The 22,526-nt window shown below is 45.3% G+C and overlaps 1 protein-coding gene across 5 annotated transcripts; it reads right to left on the reverse strand.

The window, feature by feature from the left end:
• Window positions 1–322: 322 nt before the first annotated feature.
• LOC308574592 (NXPE family member 2-like) lies at window positions 323–21,304 on the reverse strand. 5 transcript variants are annotated; one of them, XM_081172599.1, is made up of 7 exons: window positions 21,226–21,304; window positions 9,405–9,512; window positions 6,852–6,912; window positions 5,453–6,149; window positions 4,620–4,675; window positions 4,059–4,274; window positions 323–2,885 (listed from the first exon to the last, which is right to left on the reverse strand). In XM_081172599.1, the coding sequence occupies exons 2-7, from the start codon at window positions 9,501–9,503 to the stop codon at window positions 2,350–2,352; spliced, it is 1,665 nt and encodes a 554-aa protein (XP_081028725.1). In that variant the 5' UTR covers window positions 9,504–9,512; window positions 21,226–21,304; the 3' UTR covers window positions 323–2,349. The 5 variants fall into 5 exon arrangements, with proteins under 5 accessions (XP_081028725.1, XP_081028723.1, XP_081028726.1 ...); XM_081172597.1 differs by lacking the exon at window positions 21,226–21,304 and adding an exon at window positions 15,981–16,435; XM_081172600.1 differs by lacking the exon at window positions 21,226–21,304 and adding an exon at window positions 15,935–15,949.
• Window positions 21,305–22,526: the final 1,222 nt, after the last annotated feature.

The following is a 22,526-nucleotide window of genomic DNA, read 5'->3' on the forward strand; positions in this document are numbered from 1 at the left end:
GAGCTACAACAGAATGCTTTAAAACAACAACTCCAAACTTCAGCAGGTGGAGAAGACCTTGTGGGTACCAAGGAAGACGTATATGGGTGACACACTGGCAATCCCTGCCTTAGTTTGAGGTACCTCTTAGAGACGTGTGTAAAAAAGGGAGGTGATGATTTCTCCTGGAGGAGGTTTAGCAAAAGTTATTCCACACCCCTTCTGGTCCACGGAGATCTTTTCCCAGCACATTCTGCACACACTCATCCTGTTTTGCAGAGAGTCCGTAATACATATTATCAAACAACTGGTTGGATAATAGAGAGCTTCAAGGTCCAGGCCATTGATTTTATTTTTATTTATTTAATAAAAATTGTAAGTCGCTTCCTTGACAGAAGGCACCTGAGTGACAATCTAAAACTTTCTTTATATATGCAGATAAAAACAAACATGAAAAACAAGTTAGCACAATTTTTAAAAATATACTGTATTTTTTGCTCTATAAGACTCACTTTTTCCCTCCTAAAAAGTAAGGGGAAATGTGTGTGCGTCTTATGGAGCGAATGCAGGCTGCGCAGCTATCCCAGAAGCCAGAACAGAAAGAGGGATTGCTGCTTTCACTGAGCAGTGATCCCTCTTGCTGTTCTGGCTTCTGAGACTCAGAATATTTTTTTTCTTGTTTTCCTCCTCCAAAAACTAGGTGTGTCTTGTGGTCTGGTGCGTATTATAGAGCGAAAAATACGGTAAATAAAACAGTTGCTACACATATATGAAAATTACATGCCTTGGTAGGCTTGCGGAAACAAAAACAATTGCTGAAACCAATACAGAAAAGAACCCGGCGAAGATCAATGGGAAGGGAGTTCCAAAGAGTAGTGCACATATTAGTAAAAATACAGTGGTGCCTCGCAAGACGAAAAGAATTCGTTCCGCGAGTCTTTTCATCTTGCGATGTTTTTCGTCTTGCGAAGCACGGTCCGTCGCAACTGCGCCTCTTCAAGCGGCTTTTAAAAAAAAGCGCAAGACGTTTTCGTCTTGCGAAGCAAGCCCATAGGGAAATTCGTCTAGCGAAGCAACGCAAAAACGGAAAACCCTTTCGTCTAGCGAGTTTTTCGTCTTGCGAGGCATTCGTCTTGCGGGGCACCACTGTAACATACAAAATGCATTATTTTCGAGAAAGTTACTTGCAAGAATGTGTATATTGGTCAAAACTGCATACAGAAACATGTTTAATAGGAGAAATCTACACTAATATGCTGATGGTGTTTCGTGAGGATATCTTTTTTTTTAAAAAAAAAAAATCTAATTGTAGAGGAAATGCAGGTAACCAAATTTTAAAAACTTGGAAACTTGGCAAGCCAAAGCTGACAGATTTCTCTATCCTGAAATCCAAGCCATATTTCTGACAAGGTAGCTTCTGGACACACAGACAAGGGCCAGGCACCGGGTTTAACTGAATAGCCCAATGGCCATCCAGATGTATGATGAAGCATTCCTTTTGCAAACGAAAATCATTCCGAACAAGCACAAAGTCACATTTTGGTAAACAGAATGGTGGCAAGCCCTGCTGCACAACTAGAAATCAATACAGAGTTCTATTTTAGTGTCTGTTCTCAGTGCCTTTAGCTCCCTCTTCTGGTTTCCACTCAGCCATGTGCAGTACTTTTGCCTATGAATAAAAAGCTGAACTGCTGCTCATCTAGTGCAGCCCGAGCAACAGTTGTTGTAACCTGGCTCAGCGGAAGCCACCCTGGGATTGGAAGATTAGGCTATTAGCAAATGCATACCAGGATGTTACACACAAGCTCAAGTTTCCCAAGAGACTTCACGTGATAGATCATGTTTCTCACTGAGATTTAGCCAAGAGGCTTCCTGCTGGTTACTTGCACAGAAGCAGCTGCCCCCAATCTGATTATTCGCTATTTGAGAGTGATTCCACAGCTAATAATTTAAGGTTTCTAGGAACAGCATCTTTTAGCCGGGGTGAAGAGGAATGTTTTAAAGTTTTTCCTGAATGTTAGTGAGGGAGGCAGACACATCTCACCAGGGAGGGCATTCCACAAATGGCAAACTGCCAACAAGAAGACCCCTGGCACGGATCAGTGCCAACTAGGCAGCATTCGGTGGTGGACTCCCTGCCAATCGTAGGGCCCAAGATGGTTGATATTGAGGGAGGTGCTTTTCAGTACTTGGATCCCAAGCTGTTTGCAGGTTTGCATGCTAGTACTTAAATTGAGCCAGCAACCACTGCAGTGCCTTCAAGAGTGGAGACACATGGTCCCATCGGGCTGCTCCAGTCACCAGCCTAGCAGCCACAAATGGAACAGTCAAGACGGTTCTCTCCGTTGATTATAAGGGCCAAGGTCATTCTTAACAGAGGTATGTTAGAAACATCATGATTTGGCTCCAAACCACTTCTTCTGGTGGGTGAACTGTGTTTGAATTATAGGCGATAGTCATGTCCCAGGCATCAATTACGCCAACCCTGAGACCTCGAAAAATGTATTTCATGGCAAGGTATTGGGCATAGCCATGGAAGTCGCCAAATCGCTCTGTGTCTGCATTCATTTCTCGGATATTCTCTGCTTTGACAATGACTTTCATGTCAGGGCTTCTCAGGAGAAGGCGCTCAATGGCGCAGCGAATGTTTACAACCCTTCGCACAAAGAGATCCATGGGAAATGGTCTGAAGTGCTGGCCTATAGCGATGACGATGGCTGTGTCGTTGTCCCCTGCTACTTGGTCGATTTCCCGAGCAATGTAATTCAGATCTTTCACTGAATAGAAGGACTTTGTCACGAGGGGGTACCCGTGTTTTTTCCACTGGATGAATGTGTTCCTCTCCAGGTCCAAAGCCACATGTGTCTTGAAGACTGGAACGCTTTGGTGATCAAAGTACTTCAGCGCTAACAAAGAAGAGGTTGGAAAGAGGAAATGAAATACTTTAATAGGAATGTTTTGAAAACTAATAGCAAGGAAGTTGTGATGGTTCCAAGGGACAGCTTTTCTTTTCTTTTTAATAATATTTTTATTAGTTTTCAATTACAATATTCCAATTATAGCCTCATTATAACAATGCCATATTATAATACAGTTACTAATACCAACCATTCAGATGCCAAATTATATAATTTAGGTGCCCCCCTGTGTGCTAGAATTGATGGTTTGATGATTTACTTCATTTCTGCATTCCAAAATCTTATTAATTTCAATTACACTCCAGTCAAAATAACAATCCCTTATACAACAACTGCAATATTAATGCCTTCCATTTTTATTGACACATTAAATGATTTATAAATCAACAGGTGAATTATTCAAACTATATCTTTTTTCTTCCTGTGTGTAGCAATTATTCTGTCCATGGTGTTTCTTCCTGTCCTTGTAAAATGTTATGTCTATCTTTTCCTAGTTGTTGCTGTTTTCCATCATGCCTTGGGCGGATAACTTTTCTGCCCTACATGTCTTGATCTTCCAAGGGTCCAACAACATTCCCTCCCCAAAACTTATTCAGAGCACTTGAGCTCATTCACAATACTAGGTAGTCGGGTCCAAGAGTCCATAACTAAGTGGTAGAGCACTTGTTAGCAAGCAGATGGTTCCAGATACTTTAACTGGAAATGTCAAGGATTGTATCTCATGTAAGAAGGCAGGGAAACTCCTCTTTACTGAAGACTCTAACGCCGCAGAATTACGCAGCTATCTTTGTGTACCTACAGAGGGCTGCATTCCTTAAAGCCAGTGTTCTTCAATTTGGGTCATTGACTAAGTTGGCTGGGCATGATGGGAGTTGTAGTTCGACAACATCTGAGGACCTGAGGCTGAAAACCACTGCCTTAAACTACAGTCCCACATCCCACATTCTGCAAAGCAAGCTGCTTTGGAAACTTAAGAAACTGCCCATTGCAATAACAGGTCTTGGGTATCTGCTGTTCAAAGGAGGGTGTAGTCCAAAATTTCTAAACTGGGAAGGAAGGAAGGAAGGAAGGAAGGAAGGAAGGAAGGAAGGAAGGAAGGAAGGAAAACAACATTTTGGATCTCAGAAGAGTGAGAAAATCCAAAACCCAGCCAGGACGTACTTGTCACTCTCTTGGTAAGGTAATTAATCCATTGAAATGATGTTGAATCCCCCATGAGATAAATCATTTTGCTCTTCAGACTCGCACGGATCTTATCCAAAGTGCTGAAATCATGGATGGAGCAAAATTCTGGGTGCCAGGTGTTGTGCAAAACGTAGCCGCTGGGGACAGGAGAAGCCATCCCAATCCTGCACTTCTCTCTCGTCACCTTACTCGCTGAAGAAATATAACAAATGAGAGGATGAAGAAGGAAGTAGTCGCTGATACTGCCTCTGACCACACAAGACCTCTCCAGGAAGTGATTGGCTATTCAGATTCTCATCTTTGTAGGAAATCAAGTCATCCTAAGCAATAACTGAATTTTCTCCCTTCCATTATTCTTCCCATGACCTCTCTCTCTTGCCCCTTTCAAACTCTTCCTCCCATCATCTTTTTTCAAATAGTCCTGTTCTTGCCACATTGCACCTCAGTCTTACAATACCAATTAAAAATACAGGCCCTCCCTCAATTTCGTCATTTGTTGCATTCAAGTTGTGACCAGAACCAGATAGTCTAGCTTACTTTTGCAGGGCACGACACGAATGTTCCCGAAATTCTGAGGTATCTGAATTCCAACACTGGACGTTCAAGAAAGAGAAAATACTCATTAGACAAAAGCAGACGAGGACAAATTAGGTTTTTACACACCTTAATGGCTACTGCTGGAAACTCAACACTTGAGCCAAGCTTCCATTGGAAGGGGAGTGGGAACACCTGTTTGTAACTGTTTTGATAACCAAACTTTGGAAAAGAGATGGAAGCACAACTTCTCCCTGTGTTCAAAAGCCACTTTCAGATCCTCTAAGTATCCCTTTTTTTCCAGGGACAGTACTGGATTTACAGAAGCTGTCCAGGTTTCTGATTTGATCCCAGAATGTCCCACTTTTCCTTAGGACATCCCTATTTTCATGGGAGAAATGTTGGAGGGCATGGGATTGTGCAACCCCTGAGCCAATGTTTTATTATATTTTTTAGTGTTTAATGTTTTATTATATTTTTATATGTGTTGGAAGCCACCCAGCGTGATTGGCGCAACCCAGTCAGATGGGCAGGGTATAAATAATAAAATTATTATTATTATTATTATTATTATTATTATTATTATTATTATTATTGAATAGGATGTCCCTATTTTCATTGGAGAAATATTGGAGGGTGTGCACTTAATGGTCTGTGAAGAAACCTTCCCTGGTTCTGCAAATGGATGGAACAAGGGAGATTTTCTTCCCAGCATGGCCAGCAGAGATGATAAGATATCATCACTCAGTTTTTGTTTTCAAAAAACCTTTTAGGGGATCCCATAGGAGTTTTCAGTGCTTCCCTAAGATAAAGCATTTGAACAGCAAACAATGTACCTGTTTAAAAGTCTCTTTTCTATGGCTGTTAAGTATGAGATGGGTCTGTTGTTGGACGAAAGCTGGACGAAAGCTTCACATGGCACATATTTTGGTTTCACACAGTAGAAGGCCTCCTGGTCTCGCTCATCTAGATACTCGCACAGTTCTGCATTTGTGGTCTTGTTAAATCCACATTCAGTGAAGACATCTAACGTTTTGTTTAAAAAATTGCCTTTGAAAACTATTTTGTCGTAGCCTTTTTTCCTTGCAGCCCACAGTGCTGAAACTCCTTCGCTGGGGTGGATGAGCAAGATGGACACTCTGACATCGCCCTCCCAAAATAAAGTGAAATTGACCAGGTACGTCCCATTCCTATAGTCTGTGATGCGCCCAGAAGCTCCAGCCCTAAGACTTGAAGAGGAGATCCTCGCTCGTAAGAAGTCTCCTCCGTATTCCTTCCTCTTGCCCAAGTAGTTGTATAAATCCAGTCGAACCATCAAATGCTCGCCAACACAATAAGAGCTTTTGTAGTTTAAGATGGTGGCCTTGCTGTTCTTAGCACTTGTGGTGGTATTGATATCCATGAAAGTGATGCTGGGCATCAGGTTGTCTAGTTTTCTAAGGACAGCTTTAATTTCTTTGTCCTTTTCTGCCCATTCCATTCTAGCATGTCTTGGGGTTCCATCTTTCATTGCCCAAAGTTCACTCCTGCTGTCTGTGATTGAAGCATTTAATAGTATTAAAAAGGAAGCCACCTTATATTTGACACTTAGTGCATGTAGCCCAGTATTATGGACTGTCTGTATATTGGTGCGATTATGCAGGGCCTCAAGCAGATGGTTTTTCACATTAGCTGCTACGTTGTCCTTTTAATGGGAAATGTTGGGCAGTCATTCTAAGTCAAGGGTCAACAAACTTTTTCAGCAGGGGGCTGGTCCACTGTCCCTCAGACCTTGTGGGGGGCCGGACTATATTTTTTTTTGGGGGGAGGGGAATGAACGAATTCCTATGCCCCACAAATAACCCAGAGATGCATTTTAAATAAAAGCACACATTCTGCTTATGTCAAAACACCAGGCAAGCCCAACAAATAACCCAGAGATGCATTTTAAATAAAAGGACACATTCTACTCATGTAAAAACACACTGATTCCGGGACTGGATTTAGAAGGCAATTGGGCCTAATCTGGCCCCCGGGCCTTAGTTTGCCTACCTGTGTCCTAGGTCTTACTGTTCTACCACCAAGTTGCAATCCCTCCATCATCTTAAAAATGTTTGAATTTACAAGAATCTGGGAAACAGAGGTAGGGAATAAGCTGCACCACATATTTTCTTTATTGAAAATGAACATTGTTCACAATGCGTTGTGTTGATATAATGCCTGGTGTGGTTACAAAATTAACAAGAAAATGCTTACCAATACCTGCAGGAACTTCATTTTCTTTACATTGCTTCCCAAGGCCTCCAAAGATGGTAAACTTGAGTGTGGAATTAAAAATAAATAATTTCAAGGGTGAGCACAGAGACACAGCCTCAGCTCCAATGGGTTCATTTGCAGCAAATTAGAAATGATGAAACCAAAATGTGGGTTCTTCCCTAGCTCCCCAAAATAATTTCTCATCCTGAATCACCAAACAGGGGTGGGGGGAGTTTATTCTCAGGCCACTGGTGTAAGTAATGATCTGTGATACTCCATATACAAAAGCAGTATACCCCTAAATATCAGGTGGCAGGGACAAAAGGACCGGGGAAGGGGGTCACTTTCACACACAAACACGCACAGTTCCATGCATCCCAGAGGTCTCCGACTGGCCTCAACCGAAAGCTAAATATTGGATTACATGGCAGTTGGTCTGATTTAACAAGGCAATTTATGAACGGACGGCTTACAGGTTCTTTCCAACACTTTATTTCTTTTAACTGAAATCACGTTAATAAAATATAAATATTAGAAAACAAACAAACAAACAAACAAACAAACAAACAAACAAACAAGGCAACTGTAACATTCAGTGCATTTTCCCCAGAAATAGGGTGCTGGAACACACTTCCCTCAGAAAACTCACTTCAAGCTTGTTGAGGCTGCTCAGCTGAGGTGAGGGGAGCCTTCTGCACCTTATCTGAGCAGCTGAATGAATCCCTACCTTGCATTTCTGGCTCATGTGAGCCAGAATGGGGGGGGGGGCTTGCTCAGCTGAGGCGGAGCTTTCACACGCCTCTACTATTAGCCAGGAGGCTGAAGAGCCTCAACTAAGCCTTGCTGCACCTCCAACTTGCAAGGAGACCCTTTCCAGAGCTCGTAGTGGATGTCCCCTTTGGCCTCCTGGGAGGGTCTCCTCATGAATCAGAGGCACAGCAGGGCTTTGCTGAGGCTGGTCAGGTTTCTCCCTCCACTTCCTTGGCCCAACTGAGAGGTACACCGTTCTGGCATGTTCTGGCTGAAAAAAAAGCCCTGGTAAAATTGCTACATTTGTAGCATACTGTCAGGGGTTCAGAAGCAGAGACGCAGAGAAGGGAGGAGACAGAGAGCGAGGGGGAGGAATACGAAGGAAAGATGAGTGGGGATGACGAACCGAGATCGCCGAGCTTATCCAGTGAGTCCGAGGATTCCCAGAAGGGAGCGCCAGCAGTCAGAGCAAGGGGGGAAAGCAGGGGGACACCCCAGGAAGAAGGGTCCAGAGAGGAATCAGAGAGCAGCAGTTGGAGATCGGGACCCACGTACCCAGACGGGAACAGCGGGGAGAAAGGGGACCAGATATCGGGTTCCGGAGGCTTTCAGAAGGAGGGAGGGCATGAGTCAGGAGTAGTCACGCCCACCTCGGGGAGCGACGAAACGATCAAGAGGAAGGTTGAGAGTTGGGCGCGCGCGCCAAGTTCAAATGTAGCGGAAGCTGGCGCAGTAAGCAGCCCAGAGAGTGAACCAGGTCCCAAAGCCCGCCGCAAGGAGGCGGAAGGGTCAGGGGGGTCCGCGTCAGAAGAGAGTAGGAAAAAGGAGACCCCGGGGGGCAGAAGGACCCAGAGACGGAGGGAAAGGCGCAGGAGGTGGAGCAAGGCTAGGGTATTAAGCTGGTGTGGTAGAGGCGGAGACTCAGACGGGTCTTCGCCGGTCTGACCTAGAAGAAGTAGGGCTGCACATTGCAGTTTGGAAATGGAACCTGTAATCCAATAAAGACTCTTTTAACCTGAACGCTGGCTAGCGTGGTCCTATGTGAGCTGGGACTGAGTGGCAGCCCTGACACATACATTTAATCTCTTATTATAATGACTGTAGTTTTTGCATCGCATTGCCATTCAGCAGTGTGTGTGTGTGTGTGTGTGTGTGTGTGTGTGTGTGTGTATACAGTGGTACCTCAGGTTAAGTACTTAATTCGTTCCAGAGGTCTGTACTTAACCTGAAACTGTTCTTAACCTGAAGCACCACTTTAGCTAATGGGGCCTCCCGCTGCTGCCGCACCGCCACAGCAAAATTTCTGTTCTCATCCTGAAGGAAAGTTCTTAACCTGAAGCAATATTTCTGGGTTAACGGAGTCTGTAACCTGAAGCGTATGTAACCCGAGGTACCACTGTATATATAATCCTACCTACAAAGATTTCACTTCATGCATCTGATGAAATGGGCTTAAATCCACAGAAGTCTATGCCGCAATGCATTTGCTAGATTCTTAAGGTGCTGATTTGTTTTGTTTTTTGCAGCTCCAGATTAACATGGTCATACTTCTGGGAACTCTAAATTAATATTGTGGTGAAAACTCCTCTCTCTCTCTCTTATTTATTTATTTAAGTTCCAGTTGAGATGCTCACTTTATGTTTAAGGGTCACCAGGCACTAAACACACATTGGATGTAACACCAGGGAGTGACCCTCTTTTTAAAAAGAAAAAAGAAACTCTTTAAGGCACTTTATATTCCACTCTTTTGCTTTGCCAACATTTTATTTTCATAGAAAAAACTGGGTGACGAATGATTCCTACCTTGGTCTCCATTCTGTGGAAGGTGTAGCTGAGGACAAGGACTGTTCCCAGGACAAGGGCCAATAAAGTTGGCGGCCTCAGGATCTGCACTAAAAGCATTCTGATCAGCTGTGTGAGAGGAGAGAGTTACTCTTGATTTCAACTCTTATCAGTGTAGCATATCTGAATGTTGCTTTAAGGCTGAAGGGGAACTCAAGCAGTGAATAGAAATTCATGGTAAAAACCAATTTCATTTTTACATGCTTAAGTTCCCCCTGGTGAGGACACATTACTACCCTCTGCAGAACCTTTCTCCCAAAGAGGCATCAGAAGAAGAGTAAACACAGAAATAGTGAGGAGAATGTGTGAGGAGAAAGATGTCCAGGTAATAGCTTTATAGCTGTCTATGAGAGGAAACCTGTTCTTAAAAGCTGCTGAGGTTGCGGCCCCCTTTAATGAACATCAGATCGCCCCATACCCTCCAACATATCACGCAGCAGTAAATTAATCAAGCAGAGTCTTCTTCATGAACAGAATAAAGGTTTACTGAAGAAAATAAACTTGTTCATAAACAGCGTAGTCAAAGAGCATACACAGAGTGCTCATAGCAGCTATCTTAGTCTTCACAGAGGCACAGATCTTGGTTACTGATTAACTGGAGTCCTGGAGCCACTCTGTCTGCAACAACACAACATACTGGCTGACACACACACAGACGACACTGAGGCCCACAGAGATAGCTGGTTACATTTACAGTCATACCTCGGGTTACAGACGCTTCAGGTTGCATTTTTTCGGGTTACAGACCCACCGAAACCAGGAAGTACCAGAACGGGTTACTTCCGGGTTTCGGCGGCCGCGTATGCACAGAAGCACTAAATCGCGCATGCGCAGAAGTGCCGCTGCGGGTTGTGAACTCTCAAGAACCTTTGTCTCATGACACAACACTCCTCAGATGAAAACAGGAACATTTCTCACTCGCCCCATCTGACCCTCCTACCCCCCCCCCCAATTTTTTGTACCCCCATTTCCTATCAGAAGAAGGTGAGTGCCACTGAAGGAAGGTGAGGACAGGTGACCTCACCTAGGCCCGAAGTCACCCCCCCCCAAGCAGGCTCAAAGCTTCTCAAAGCTTTTCAAAATCATTTTCTCAGCAGCTAAGCATCAGAAACATTCCGCTTGCTGTAACTAAAAAGATTGCAGAGCCCATTGTCTTCTCAGGCCTTTCTCAGAACCACGTTGCAACTTGCTTTCTCTCCGGGAACCATGCCAAAACACAAGAATGAAACAACGGGAACACTCTGAAAACCCCCTCACCCCCTTTCCTGCCAAGAGTCCAATAGTCCCAAGACAGCTTTCTGTTCATGCTCAGAGGACTCCTGAGGGAGGAGAAAGGAGTAGGGAACTGGAAGGGGTATATATGCTTGTGCACATGATTGTGAACTCGTGCATGCTTTTTGTGACTTATCACACTTGCTCCTTCTACCAGTTCATGGATGGTAGAAATAAAAGCCTTTTCTCCGAAACTATTCCTTGAGTGTCTGTTGACTCCCACTTCCCTTTCCCAGGCGCAATATTTTTCCCACTCGAGGGCAAAGCCTCATAAGGCTACACCACCACCACTTGACCGATGGGATACAGCACACCCTCACCAGTCCTGAGAAAACCCCTTAATCCAGATTCTATTTTATTTTATTCTTTGGCAGATGTACAAAAAGAAAAGCACACACCAATGAATATATTTTAGAAAGGGGCAAGATTGGATGAGGAAGCACAAGGCATATATATATATATATATATGCTTTCGTAGATTTTCACGGGTACAGGAATGCAGGTTTTGGTGTCTTCGGGTGTCTTCCCGTGTAAGAGTTGGGGTGTCTAGGCGACGTTTCGACGAGGTCTCACTCGTCATCTTCAGGCTGGTGCTTTCGGCTTCTTGTTACTGGAACAGAGCTCTGTTCCAGTAACAAGAAGCCAAAAGCACCAGCCTGAAGATGACGAGTGAGACCTCGTCGAAACGTCGCCTAGACACCCCAACTCTTACACGGGAAGACACCCGAAGACACCAAAACCTACATATATATATATATATATATATATATATATATATATTCGAGATTCCTTGTGCTCTGCTCATGTAGCCTTATGAGGCTTTGCCCTCGGGTGGGGAAAATACTGTGCCTGGGAAAGGGAAGTGGGAGTCAACAGACACTCAAGGAATAGTTTCGGAGAAAAGGCTTTTATTTCTACCATCCATGAACTGGTAGAAGGAGCAAGTGTGATAAGTCACAAAAAGCATGCACGAGTTCACAATCATGTGCACAAGCATATATACCCCTTTCCAGTTCCCTCCTCCTTTCTCCTCCCTCAGGAGTCCTGCCCCATGTTGAGGTTCCTGAGCATGTACAGAAAGCTGTCTTGGGACTATTGTGGACTCTTGGCAGGAAAGGGGGTGAGGGGGGTTTCAGTGTGTTCCAGTTGTTTCATTCTTGTGCTTTGGCCTGGTTCCCGGAGAGAAAGCAAGTTGCAATGTGGTTCTGAGAAAGGCCTGAGAAGACAATGGGCTCTGTTCTCTACCTTGTTGCAATCTTTTTAGTTACAGCAAGCGGAATGTTTCTGATGCTTAGCTGCTGAGAAAATGATTTTGAAAAGCTTTGAGAAGCTTTGAGCCTGCTTTGGTGGAGGGTGACTTCGGGCCTAGGTGAGGTCACCTGTCCTCACCTTCCTTCACTCGCCCTTTCTCCAACCCCCAGGGCGGTTCTGCCCTCTGCCTGCCCTTCAGAGCTGGTGCGTCACATGGAGTTGGGACTCAGAGGTTGCAGCCTCTCCTTTTTGCTTGCCCTCTCTGCAAGGGAGGAGAGTCAGCAGGATGCTCTCTCACAGCCACAATCCTTCCTGAGCATTATCATCATCATAATTTATTACGGTCAAAGACCAGCTCGAAAAGTGTAGCAATGTGCTTAGGGAATCCATTTTGAGAGTTAAAATGTTAAGCAAGGAAGCCATTTTGTTGATCTAGGCCACGCTCCCATATCCAGTAAATACACTCAGACACCCACTACTCAGAGACACACAGAGATAGGCTGATAAGGATTACCAAATAAGGACATGGAAGGGTAATGTCCAACTCCTCATGCCTAATCTAGTGTATCTATCTGAGTATGTGCAATGCTGTAACTTTTGATTGAATAAAGACCTGATTCAAGAATGTATAGAGGGAAGCCTCCCCTGTTGGGAGGGGCCGAACTTTTGAACTTATTCCTCCGTGCCATTGCTTGCTGCCGGCAAGCAATTAAAACTTTATTGCTTTTTTTCTCTGATTCCTGCGTGGTCATTTGACTGGCCTAACCAGTTGCTACAAAAGCACAACTGGGACAGCTTTCACAAGAATAAAAGGTACATGTAAAACGGTGTACAACAACAGCTTAAAAATTAAAATCTAAGATAAGCGCATATACACATAAAGACCTAAAAAATTTGGGCTACCATACAAATTGGCCCTGACACCCTGGAGGCTGACTTCGCCTGTTTTCCTAGTGAACTAATTTGTTTCAGGGGGTGGTCTGCGCCTGCAAATCTGCACACAGAAACTGGTGACCATCCAGGTCGTCTTGTGGTCTTTGCGTATGAGGAGAAAATTGAGTTTAGACTTATCCGGAAGGTCAGCAAGCCTCACCAGCTGGGGGTCAATGGTATCTCTGCGTACCTTGACCTTGCTGAGTACACATTCCCGTAACTTACATTTGTGTAAGGTTTTGTTATAAGAATTTTAAGGTCCTATATGTAATAGATATTCATAAATGTACCAAACAAACACATACAAATATGTAAACCACATGTCTGAAACCTACAGAAAAGTCCTGAAATCATTTTCTCTTTCCCAAAATGACCTCAAATATTTCTCTGCAAGGTCTAAGGAAATGGGGAAAAACCTCCTCATTGTCTTTGAGCTCACAAATCCTGCCTTAAGGGCACATTTAAGGTGTGAATATGGTGAACCTGTGACCTGGATTTGGGAATTTGTTGTTGTTTAGTCGTTTAGTCATGTCTTCATGACCCCATGGACCAGAGCACGCCAGGCACTCCTGTCTTCCACTGCCTCCCGCAGTTTGGTCAAACTCATGCTGGTAGCTTCGAGAACACTGTCCAACCATCTTGTTCTCTGTCGTCCCCTTCTCCTTGTGCCCTCAATCTTTCCCAACATCAGGGTCTTTTCTAGGGAGTCTTCTCTTCTCATGAGGTGGCCAAAGTATTGGAGCCTCAGCTTCACGATCTGTCCTTCCAGTGAGCACTCAGGACTCACTGGAGGGCATTTCCTTCAGAATGGATAGCTTTGATCTTCTGGCAGTCCATGGGACTCTCAAGAGTCTCTTCCAGCACCATAATTCAAAAGCATCAATTCTTCGGCGATCAGCCTTCTTTATGGACCAGCTCTCACTTCCATACATCACTACTGGGAAAACCATAGCTTTAACTATACGGGGGCAGTGGCGTAGCGTGGGTTGTCAGCACCCGGGGCAAGGCAAGTAATATGCGCCCCCTAACCCGTGGATTTGCGCCCCCTAACCCTAACCCCCAGATGTTGCACCCGGTGCGGCGGGGCCCCCCTGCACCCCCCACGCTACGCCACTGTACGGAGGACCTTTGTCGGCAAGGTGATATCTCTGCTTTTTAAGATGCTGTCTAGGTTTGTCATTGCAAGAAGCAGGCGTCTTTTAATTTCGTGACTGCTGTCACCATCTGCAGTGATCATGGAGCCCAAGAAAGTCAAATCTCTCACTGCCTCCATTACTTCCATTCGGGAATTAAGTAGTTATAAAAAGAAAAGAGTGGCCAAAACCCAGATAATGCAATCAGGTAACCTGCCAGACAGGAGAGAACACACTCAGCATTCTGTTTTAGACCGCCCCCTGTGATATATGTATGATGTATTGGGGGAGGTGGCTACCCCCCTTCTGTGATGTATGTATGATATTTCTGGGAGTGGTCTGGAGTTTAAGGATGTGCAGTTTCAAAAGTCTATATGAGGGCAGGCACATCTTTGTTCTGGGTTCCTCCTCTTTCCTGCTGGTGGCGAGTGAGGACTCTGTTGCAACAGTTTAATAAAGAACAGGCTTACTCGCTGCTTTGCTTCTCAATATTCTCTGGTTGGTCTCTGTTATTTTCTCCTACTGATAGAGAACCTACAAAAGGACTCTATATGGGCTCTTGGGTACCGCGTAAGGGAAAAGGAGCAGGGTTATTTTTTCTCATAACAGTTTGCAAATACAGAGTTGATGGACACAGATCATCTTCAGTAGCAGCTATGATTAAGATGAGCCCCATTCGGTACCAATGCACTTTGGCCAGAGATATTCGCAGGATGTAGAACACAATGTTTGCAGCTCCAAACAGGAGTTCATATGCACCGTGTTGCCAGCGGGGAGGTATGTGTGAGAGAGATTGAGTAATCTGTTCTGGTCAGGCACAGCGAGGTGGGAAACTGGGTGAGAGTTTATCATTTGGGGAGAAGACCAAAATCCAAGAAACCAATCAGAAAGTGGTAGGAGGATCAAAGGCAATGAGCTGGAAGAGCAGAGGGGAGGAAGGAGCTACCGGTAAGTCAGTGCAAGAGGTTAGGGGTGAAGGGAACAGTGGAGCTAGAGGAACCAAGTAAGAGAAGGAGGGACAAGGACCAGAAGAGAAACTGGACCCAGGGTCGGACCTGACACTTGTGCTTGCAAGCTAGGATGCTGTTCCATGTAAGAACCAATTGGTTAGCATTTGTTGCTCTTTCCTTTGTGGATACTTGTTGGGGCTTTTCGTATATTAAAAACCCCCACAAAACTCAACTCCTTTGAACTTGTCTGATATAGCAGTGCTTGGATGGGATGATGGGATCACTGCAATGACATCCAGGACCGCAGTAGAGTAGGATCTCAGTTGAAGAGTGATTGAGGCCTCCTTATAAAATATCTCATAAAAATCCCGACAGCTACATCATTTTGGAGCAATTTGGAAGCTAGATCTTAATGCTAGTCCTCTTAGAATTTCTGATGCTCACTACAGAAGGATCTCAGGGAAGCAGGAATGAAAGGAGAAGTGTGGACTTTTGGCTTGAAAAGGTTCCCTGCCACCACCTTTAACAAATTCCCTCTGTCACAAGAAGGAAGTTGGCTAAAGGGATTTGGATGTTTGGTTTTTCTTTTATTTATGCAGCAGTTTCTACCATGCCCCTCTAACGCAGAAGACAGTGATAGCCATCACAGTGCCCTCCAAATGGTGTTGGACTGGAACTCCCATCACCAGCCTGTATTCAATTATGTGGGGCAGGGCTTACCTGCCCACCTCCCAATATTTTATTCAGGTTGGCACCCCTGCCAGTGGGCATGCTGGCTGGGGCCAGTGGGAACTGGAGTCTCCAAATCTGGAGGCCACCATGTTGGCTACCCCTGGCATCAACAATACCGCAACAGTTACTGTATAAAAACAGGTAACAGAACAATATAAATTACAACTGAGGTAGGCACAAGCAGATAAAATAGCACGTTTTAACACCACCAGCTACCTACCTGACCAGGCAGAAGCCTAGGATGCAATAAGAATGTCTTCACTCACCGGAAGAAGAGCATCAGAGAAGGGAAGTCACCCAAGCCTTGTGGGACAGCCACTGCATAGGTTCTGTTTCTGAACAGCCCTACAGTCTGTGATTCTGTGCTTGAGGTAAGACACAGATAAGGGCTTCCGCCCCATACCCACCCAGATCTTAAGCATTAGGCTGGCTGGTAAATAAAGAGGCCCCTGAGTCACCCTGAACCCAAGCCATTTAGGGCTTTAGCAGAAATTAATCACTAATATTTGGAATTGTGCCCAAAAGCAAATTGGAAAGCAGTGCAGGCATTGCTGAATCCATGTAACTTAGGCTGTGTTGACATGGCAGTTTATTCCCTTTTCACGACTTTTCCCTGTTAATTTCCATATGACTGTATATTTAACAACAACAACAACAACAACAATTTTATTAATTATAACTCCCCAATAAAATATTAGAGGGGGCTGGATGCCGGAAAAGGTGAGGGCCATTGCCATTCAAATGCATACCTTTCAACATTTCTCTGGTGAACACAGGGACATCCTATTCCGTAATAGTAGTGGTAATAGTAATAATCAAATTTATTATTTATACCCCACCCATCTGACTGGGTTGTCCCAGCTACTCTGGGTGGCTTCCAACACATATCAAAGCATAATAAAATATCAAACATCAAAAACATTTTTGATACAAGGCTGCCTTCAGATGTCTTCAGTTGTATAGTTAACTATCTCCTTGACATCTGATGGGAGGGCGTTTCACAGGGAAGGTGCCATTGCTGGGAAAGCCCTCTGCCTGATTCCGTGTAACTTCATTTCTCGCGTTTGACTTTTCACATGATGCAAAAACCAGTTTCAGAAGTATGGGGGCATTATAGTGCAAGTTGAGCCCAGAAAGCATAGGGCTAAATGGGTTTCCCACTTCTCATGTGCTTCCTAGACATGGGTCTGAGCAGTTTTCTTCTTGTCCCACTGCTTTCTCCAGGAAAAAATGGCTCTTTAGCCCTAAATCAGAACAAATGTGGACAACCCAATTGATGTTTGCTCCGATTCAGCACTGAAGAGTGGGTTTTCCCAGGGGAAAGTGGTGGGAGAAGCAGAAGTCTGGATGAGCCCATGGTCTCATTGGTATGCACCCAGTAAACCCCAATTGAGTCTAAGCCATGGTAGTCCCAGAGGCAATTTGGAAAACCCATTGCCACCCTTCCAGTTGCTAGCATTGCTTTTTATAAACTGTAACCCTTGCTTACAGAGATCTAGCAAAAATGGGTTAGCGATTCTTACCTAGCTGTTCCACAAGAGATGGGGAAGGGCTTTGGACCCAGATCCTGTCCTGAGCCACTTAATCCCTAACTCACCAATCTCATTCCCATCTGGATTCCTCCACGTCCTCGTCTCTAGATCTGTTCCTTCTTTCTCTCATTCTTGCTTGCATTCTCCCCTCACTGATGTCGGCAACAAAAGGTGAGAAAAACTGTGCTAGTCAGACAGTATATTTCTCTTCTCCTTGCTTGGCAGTGAAATGCCTCTCTCCTTGCTTGGCAGTGAAGTGCCTGGGGTGCGGGGTGGAGCTGAGAGAGTGTGTCGCAAATAAAGTCAACTTAAATGTGAACATTGGAATTAAGCCCACGATAGCAGTCAAACTGGATTGCCACCCACTAGGCACCCACTACTCATTTTTCATCCACTTTTTTTATGAGCATATGTGTTTGTGTATCTCAAAACAAGAGGAAGAGAAATGAATACTGGTCTGTCTAGCACAATTTTCGCCCTGCTACTCTCATCTATAGGGACGCGGGTGGCGCTGTGGGTTAAACCACAGAGCCTAGGGCTTGCTGATCTGAAGGTCGGCGGTTCGAATCACCGCGACGGGGTGAGCTCCTGTTGCTCGGTCCCTGCTCCTGCCAACCTAGCAGTTCGAAAGCAAGTAGTTCCCGGCGGGAAGGTAAACGGCGTTTCCGTGCACTGCTCTGGTTCACCAGAAGTGGCTTAGTCATGCTGGCCACATGACCCGGAAGCTGTATGCCGGCTCCCTCGGCCAATAAAGCGGGATGAGCGCCACAACCCCAGAGTCAGCCACGAGTCTACTGAGTCATCGTTTTCTGCCTTCTAATTGATGAGTTTCATTGCACTTGGTTGAGTTTCATTGCACTTGGTTGCCCTCTGACTTCACTGCTTTCATTTATTTCTCTCTCTATGCCCTGCCTGCAGCTGATAGCATACCAGGCATCCGATGAAGTAGAAGTTCATGAACAGATGGTTCCCCGCTTTTCAATAACTGCAGTGCATATGATCTCCATATTTTTCTAGGGAAAATAATGCTAAGAGTTGACTCTAAAATAATAGGAATGGAGTTAGCACACTCACTGCTTTATTTTAACCTGAACATTCGCAGAAATGGAGTGAAATGTACATATTGAAGTCTCACCAGGGCTCTTTTTATGCAAACCGTATGCTTTTAAATAACACTATGTGCTTGCATAAAACTAGAATGTCATGGATTTTAGAAGGTAGCGGTTGAATTGTATTCTCTTCAGCGGCTGCATATGCAAAACAACTGAAAACATATTTATTTATTTTTGCCAGTGTAGCTGAGCTAAATATCTATTAGGCATAATTCTTTGGATCAATGTCCTAGTTTTTAGCTTGATGTGAGCACTGCCTCTTACTTTCTGTCTGATGTTTTGTGCTGCTCTCCCTTTTCCTCTACAAAAATGACCCAGGTCTACCCTTGGGCATGGTGGGCAGGACACAAAGGTGTTCTGCTCTCTGTACTGGGGCTTTTCGACCCCTGCTTCCTGTGCTGGCCACCATATGTGTCCAGGGCCGGATTTAGGTTTGATGAGGCCCTAAGCTACTGAAGGTAATGGAGCCCTTTATATGTCCAGCTTTCCTTTGTTAACAACAAATTGTCACTGCATCTTGTATTGAATATATGCTATATGGTATCTGAAGCTACTGTTTTATTTATTTTATAGTGCTGTACATTGATTATTGCTTTCATTTTATGGATCAGTGGTCTCATTGGATAGTACAGTTCATGTTAAATTGCTGTTTTAGGGGTTGTTTTTAAAAGTCTGGAACGGATTAATCCGTTTTGCATTACTTTCTATGGGAAAGCGCGCCTTGGCTTTGGAATGCTTTGGTTTTGGAACAGACTTCCAGAATGGATTAAGTTTGAGAACCAAGATACCACTGTACTACCTCCTTGCAAGGAGGGGAAGGAACTCTGTTGCAACAGAAAAATAACAGAAATGCCTTGCTTTCCCCTGGATCCTGCCTCCATCCATTCTTCTCTGACCAATCATGGGCTTAAGGGACTCAGAGTCCCATGGGGAGTTGGCCCCAAGCCCACCTCAAAATAATGTCCCAGAGACATAGTAATTAAATCTCATCATTTCCAAATGAAACATAGCATTATGAGAATGACTCACAACGCACCTAATTGAACCTGTGGAGGAGTAGAAATCTGGATCTTTCAGGATCTCAGCAGTGAAATGCTGTGAAAAAGGCAGGAACTTTGAAAAATTAGAGAAGCCAAGAGCAACAAATCTAGAGGGGAGTTGCCCTTTAAATTAATAGCATTGCAGCATGGCACTCATAGAATCATAGAATCATAGAACTGTAGAGTTGGAAGGGACCCTGGGGATCATCTAGTCCAACCCCCTGCAGTGCAGGAATATGCAGCTGGTCCATACAGGGATCGAACCTACAACCTTGGTGTTATCAGCACCATGGTCTAACCCAGTGTTTCCCAACCGGTGTTCCGCGGCACACGAGTGTGCCGTGAGACATCGGCTGGTGTGCCGCGAGATGCCTGGAGGGAGGCGGGCGAGTCGGGCGGTGAGAGGCGGGGCGGCGGCGGCGAGGAGAGGCCGCGCCTCCTGCTGCTGCCTGGCGCTCCTCCTCGCAGCCGGCAGCGCTGCCTGGGCGCCTCCGCGCGACTCTGCCTCGCTGGGTTTGGTCTCCCAGCAGAGACGGGTCACACGCGCACCTCCCTCCCTCCCTCAGCCTGCGCGGAGGGAGAGCCAGAGAGAGGCATCGCTCCTGCGCGGCGGGAGAGGGAGCAGCCGGAGCGATGCCCCAAACGAGCTGAATTCCGAGCGAGGGACTGAGGGGGGAGGGAAAAAACTTTCACTTTCGTGCGTCCCTCCCGGCGTGACGCTGCGCGCTGACGTCACGGGGCGGGGCTTTAATGGTGGTGTGCCGCGAGATTTTTTTTCAGTAAACAGGTGTGCCGTTGCCCAAAAAAGTTTGGGAAACACTGGTCTAACCAACTGAGCTATCCAGGCCTGAGCTAACTGCTATTAATCCCTTAACTGCTATTAATAACAGAGATCAAACGAGTTGTTTGCTGCCATAAAATTGAACAATAAGACAGTAGGGAGAAGAGGAAGATAATATTCAAAGGGTCCATGGCAGTGAAAGACAAGGAAGAACAAGGAAAAACATAGATGGTAATGCCTGAATACATTCCTTTTTTGCCTTTTTCAATTACTGGAAACTGCTCTTATATTTTACCTTCTCTATTAATATGTCTGAAAATCAAAGTTGAACTTGCTTAACTGTTCGGTGCCTTCAAGAGGAAAACAAAGGACAGCTATGACAAGCACATTTAAGGAAATTTTTAAGAGAGCCAGCAAACATCTTAATACTGGGCGGTGTCATACAGGAAAGAATATGATGTCTAATGTTGTAAAATGGCGAAGACACAGAGATCCCAAGCCTTCACCTTCTCAAACTTCAGGGGGTGCTTTATTAAGAATCCTGCTCATCCTCTCACGATATCAGGGTTGCTTATGCAATCTAAACTTGTTCAAGCTCATTCATTTCCCCCTGTAATGGGAACATGATGCGGTGCAGCAAGTTGCATAGGTAAGAAGAAAGGGAAAAGGACGTTGTGATGTATCCCGGGCTCCTACAGAGTGTCTTTACACCTCTCTTTTCCCCAGCCCCCTGCTAGGTGGGCAAGGGGGTGTCACAAAGAAAGTCAGCTTAAAGGTGATCATTGGAATTAAGGCCGCCCTGCTGGGTGGGCAAGGGGGTGTCACAAAGAAAGTCAGCTTAAAGGTGATCTTTGGAATTAAGGCCGCAATAGAATAGCTGAATTGCATTTCCAAGCCCTACTGAAAGTGTGCAGGTTTCTCTTCCTACATGACCCACAAGGGATGGAGAAGGGTTTTGGACTCGGATCCTGCCCTGAGCCCGGTTAACCTCTTACTCACCAACCTCCTCCTCCAGCCTCCTCCATGCCCTCCACTCTGTCTCTCACCTCCTCCCTTCTTGCTTGCGCGCTGTCCTCCCTGATGTCAGCTGCAACAGGTGAGATCAGCAGGATAGGCAAGCTGGTATTTGTTTCTCTTCCCCTTGCTTTGCAGTGAGGTATTTGCCCTGCATAGGTTGGGCCATGGGAGAAGGGGAGGGCCAGAGGAGAGAAATGGGGATCCTCTGAGCGTGTGCCACTAAGCTCACTAAGAAAAGCAAGCTAGCAATCTCAAGGTTTCCCCAAACATGGAATTAAGGCAGAACAAAGGAGAGTGCTGTAATAGACAGGCAGGCTTAAACCTCTCACTTGGGAGAGTGAGAGCAAGAGAGATTTCACTTTACAGATAGGCTTATCCCCCAGGCCCCAGCTCTGGCAAAAGGCATCTAAACATATTTGAACCAAGGATAGACATTTTTCCCAGCACAAAAGTTAGCCATCTTTAAGAGTGTGATGCTGGGCCTGCCTCTGGGCACAATGAACACACCTGCCCCTGGTTTTAGTTGTGAGCGTGACTTGCATACAGTTTTTTAAGGCCACAGAAATCTCCCTTATACCGGGTCAGGCTATTGGTCCATCACTGGCCGGCAGTGCCCACAATCCAACAAGCATTTCAGGCGAGGAGGTTTCTTTCCCAGCCCTACCTGTCTATTGTTAACGGAAAAATCCGAGGGCTCCCTTGGACAAAAACAAAGACACCAACCAGGATAACTTGGAGCAAAACAGCAGCCTGTAGGCTTGGCCTTTATTGAACTGTTGCAACAGGGTGTTCCCCTCACTTGCAAGAGAGAGGAAAGACCCAGAAAGATGGTCTGCAAGACCTTATAAAAACTTTTGAAATTCCCATCCTCCAGGTCAAGCCCACCCCCAGAAACATCATCCATACATTACAGAAAGGAGGGGTTGACATCATGCATACATTACAGAAGGGGTTGACATCATGCATACATTACAGAAAGGAGGGGTTGAGGGAGGAGTTGTGGTGGTAACCTGAGTGTCCTGTCACCTGGCTGGTTCCTCCTTTCCCCCTGCCCATGAGTCACTTCCAGGAGACAAAGGGGATCTGATCATTGTCCTTTGTTTCAGTCCATGCTGAATCCACTACCATATGCAAGTTCTTTGTGATTTTGATTGTCTTCTGTCTGGGATTATCAGGGTTGACATAGCAACTGGGCAGGGCTCCTGTGGATGTGCTGGGATGGTGAAGGGATTATGGCTGACCAGAACCAAGCCACCCCCCCCCCCTTGATAGTCCTTCTCATATGGAGTAAAATAAAATGGAACAGAGCAAATCTGATGTATGGTTGATT

The sequence above is a fragment of the Podarcis bocagei genome, assembly GCF_964188305.1.
Source record: "Podarcis bocagei genome assembly, chromosome: 15".
NCBI lineage: Eukaryota > Metazoa > Chordata > Lepidosauria > Squamata > Lacertidae > Podarcis > Podarcis bocagei.

Bases quoted from the DNA above. Each gene is read 5' to 3' on its own strand.
- LOC308574592 (XM_081172599.1), bottom strand. From the start codon at position 9,503: ATGCTTTTAGTGCAGATCCTGAGGCCGCCAACTTTATTGGCCCTTGTC. The intron at 4,275-4,619 runs GTAAGCTAGACT...ATATTTCTTCAG, and splicing joins TCGTGTCGTGCCCTGCAAAA to CGAGTAAGGTGACGAGAGAG. The intron at 2,886-4,058 runs GTACGTCCTGGC...CTTCTTTGTTAG, and splicing joins CCTTACCAAGAGAGTGACAA to CGCTGAAGTACTTTGATCAC.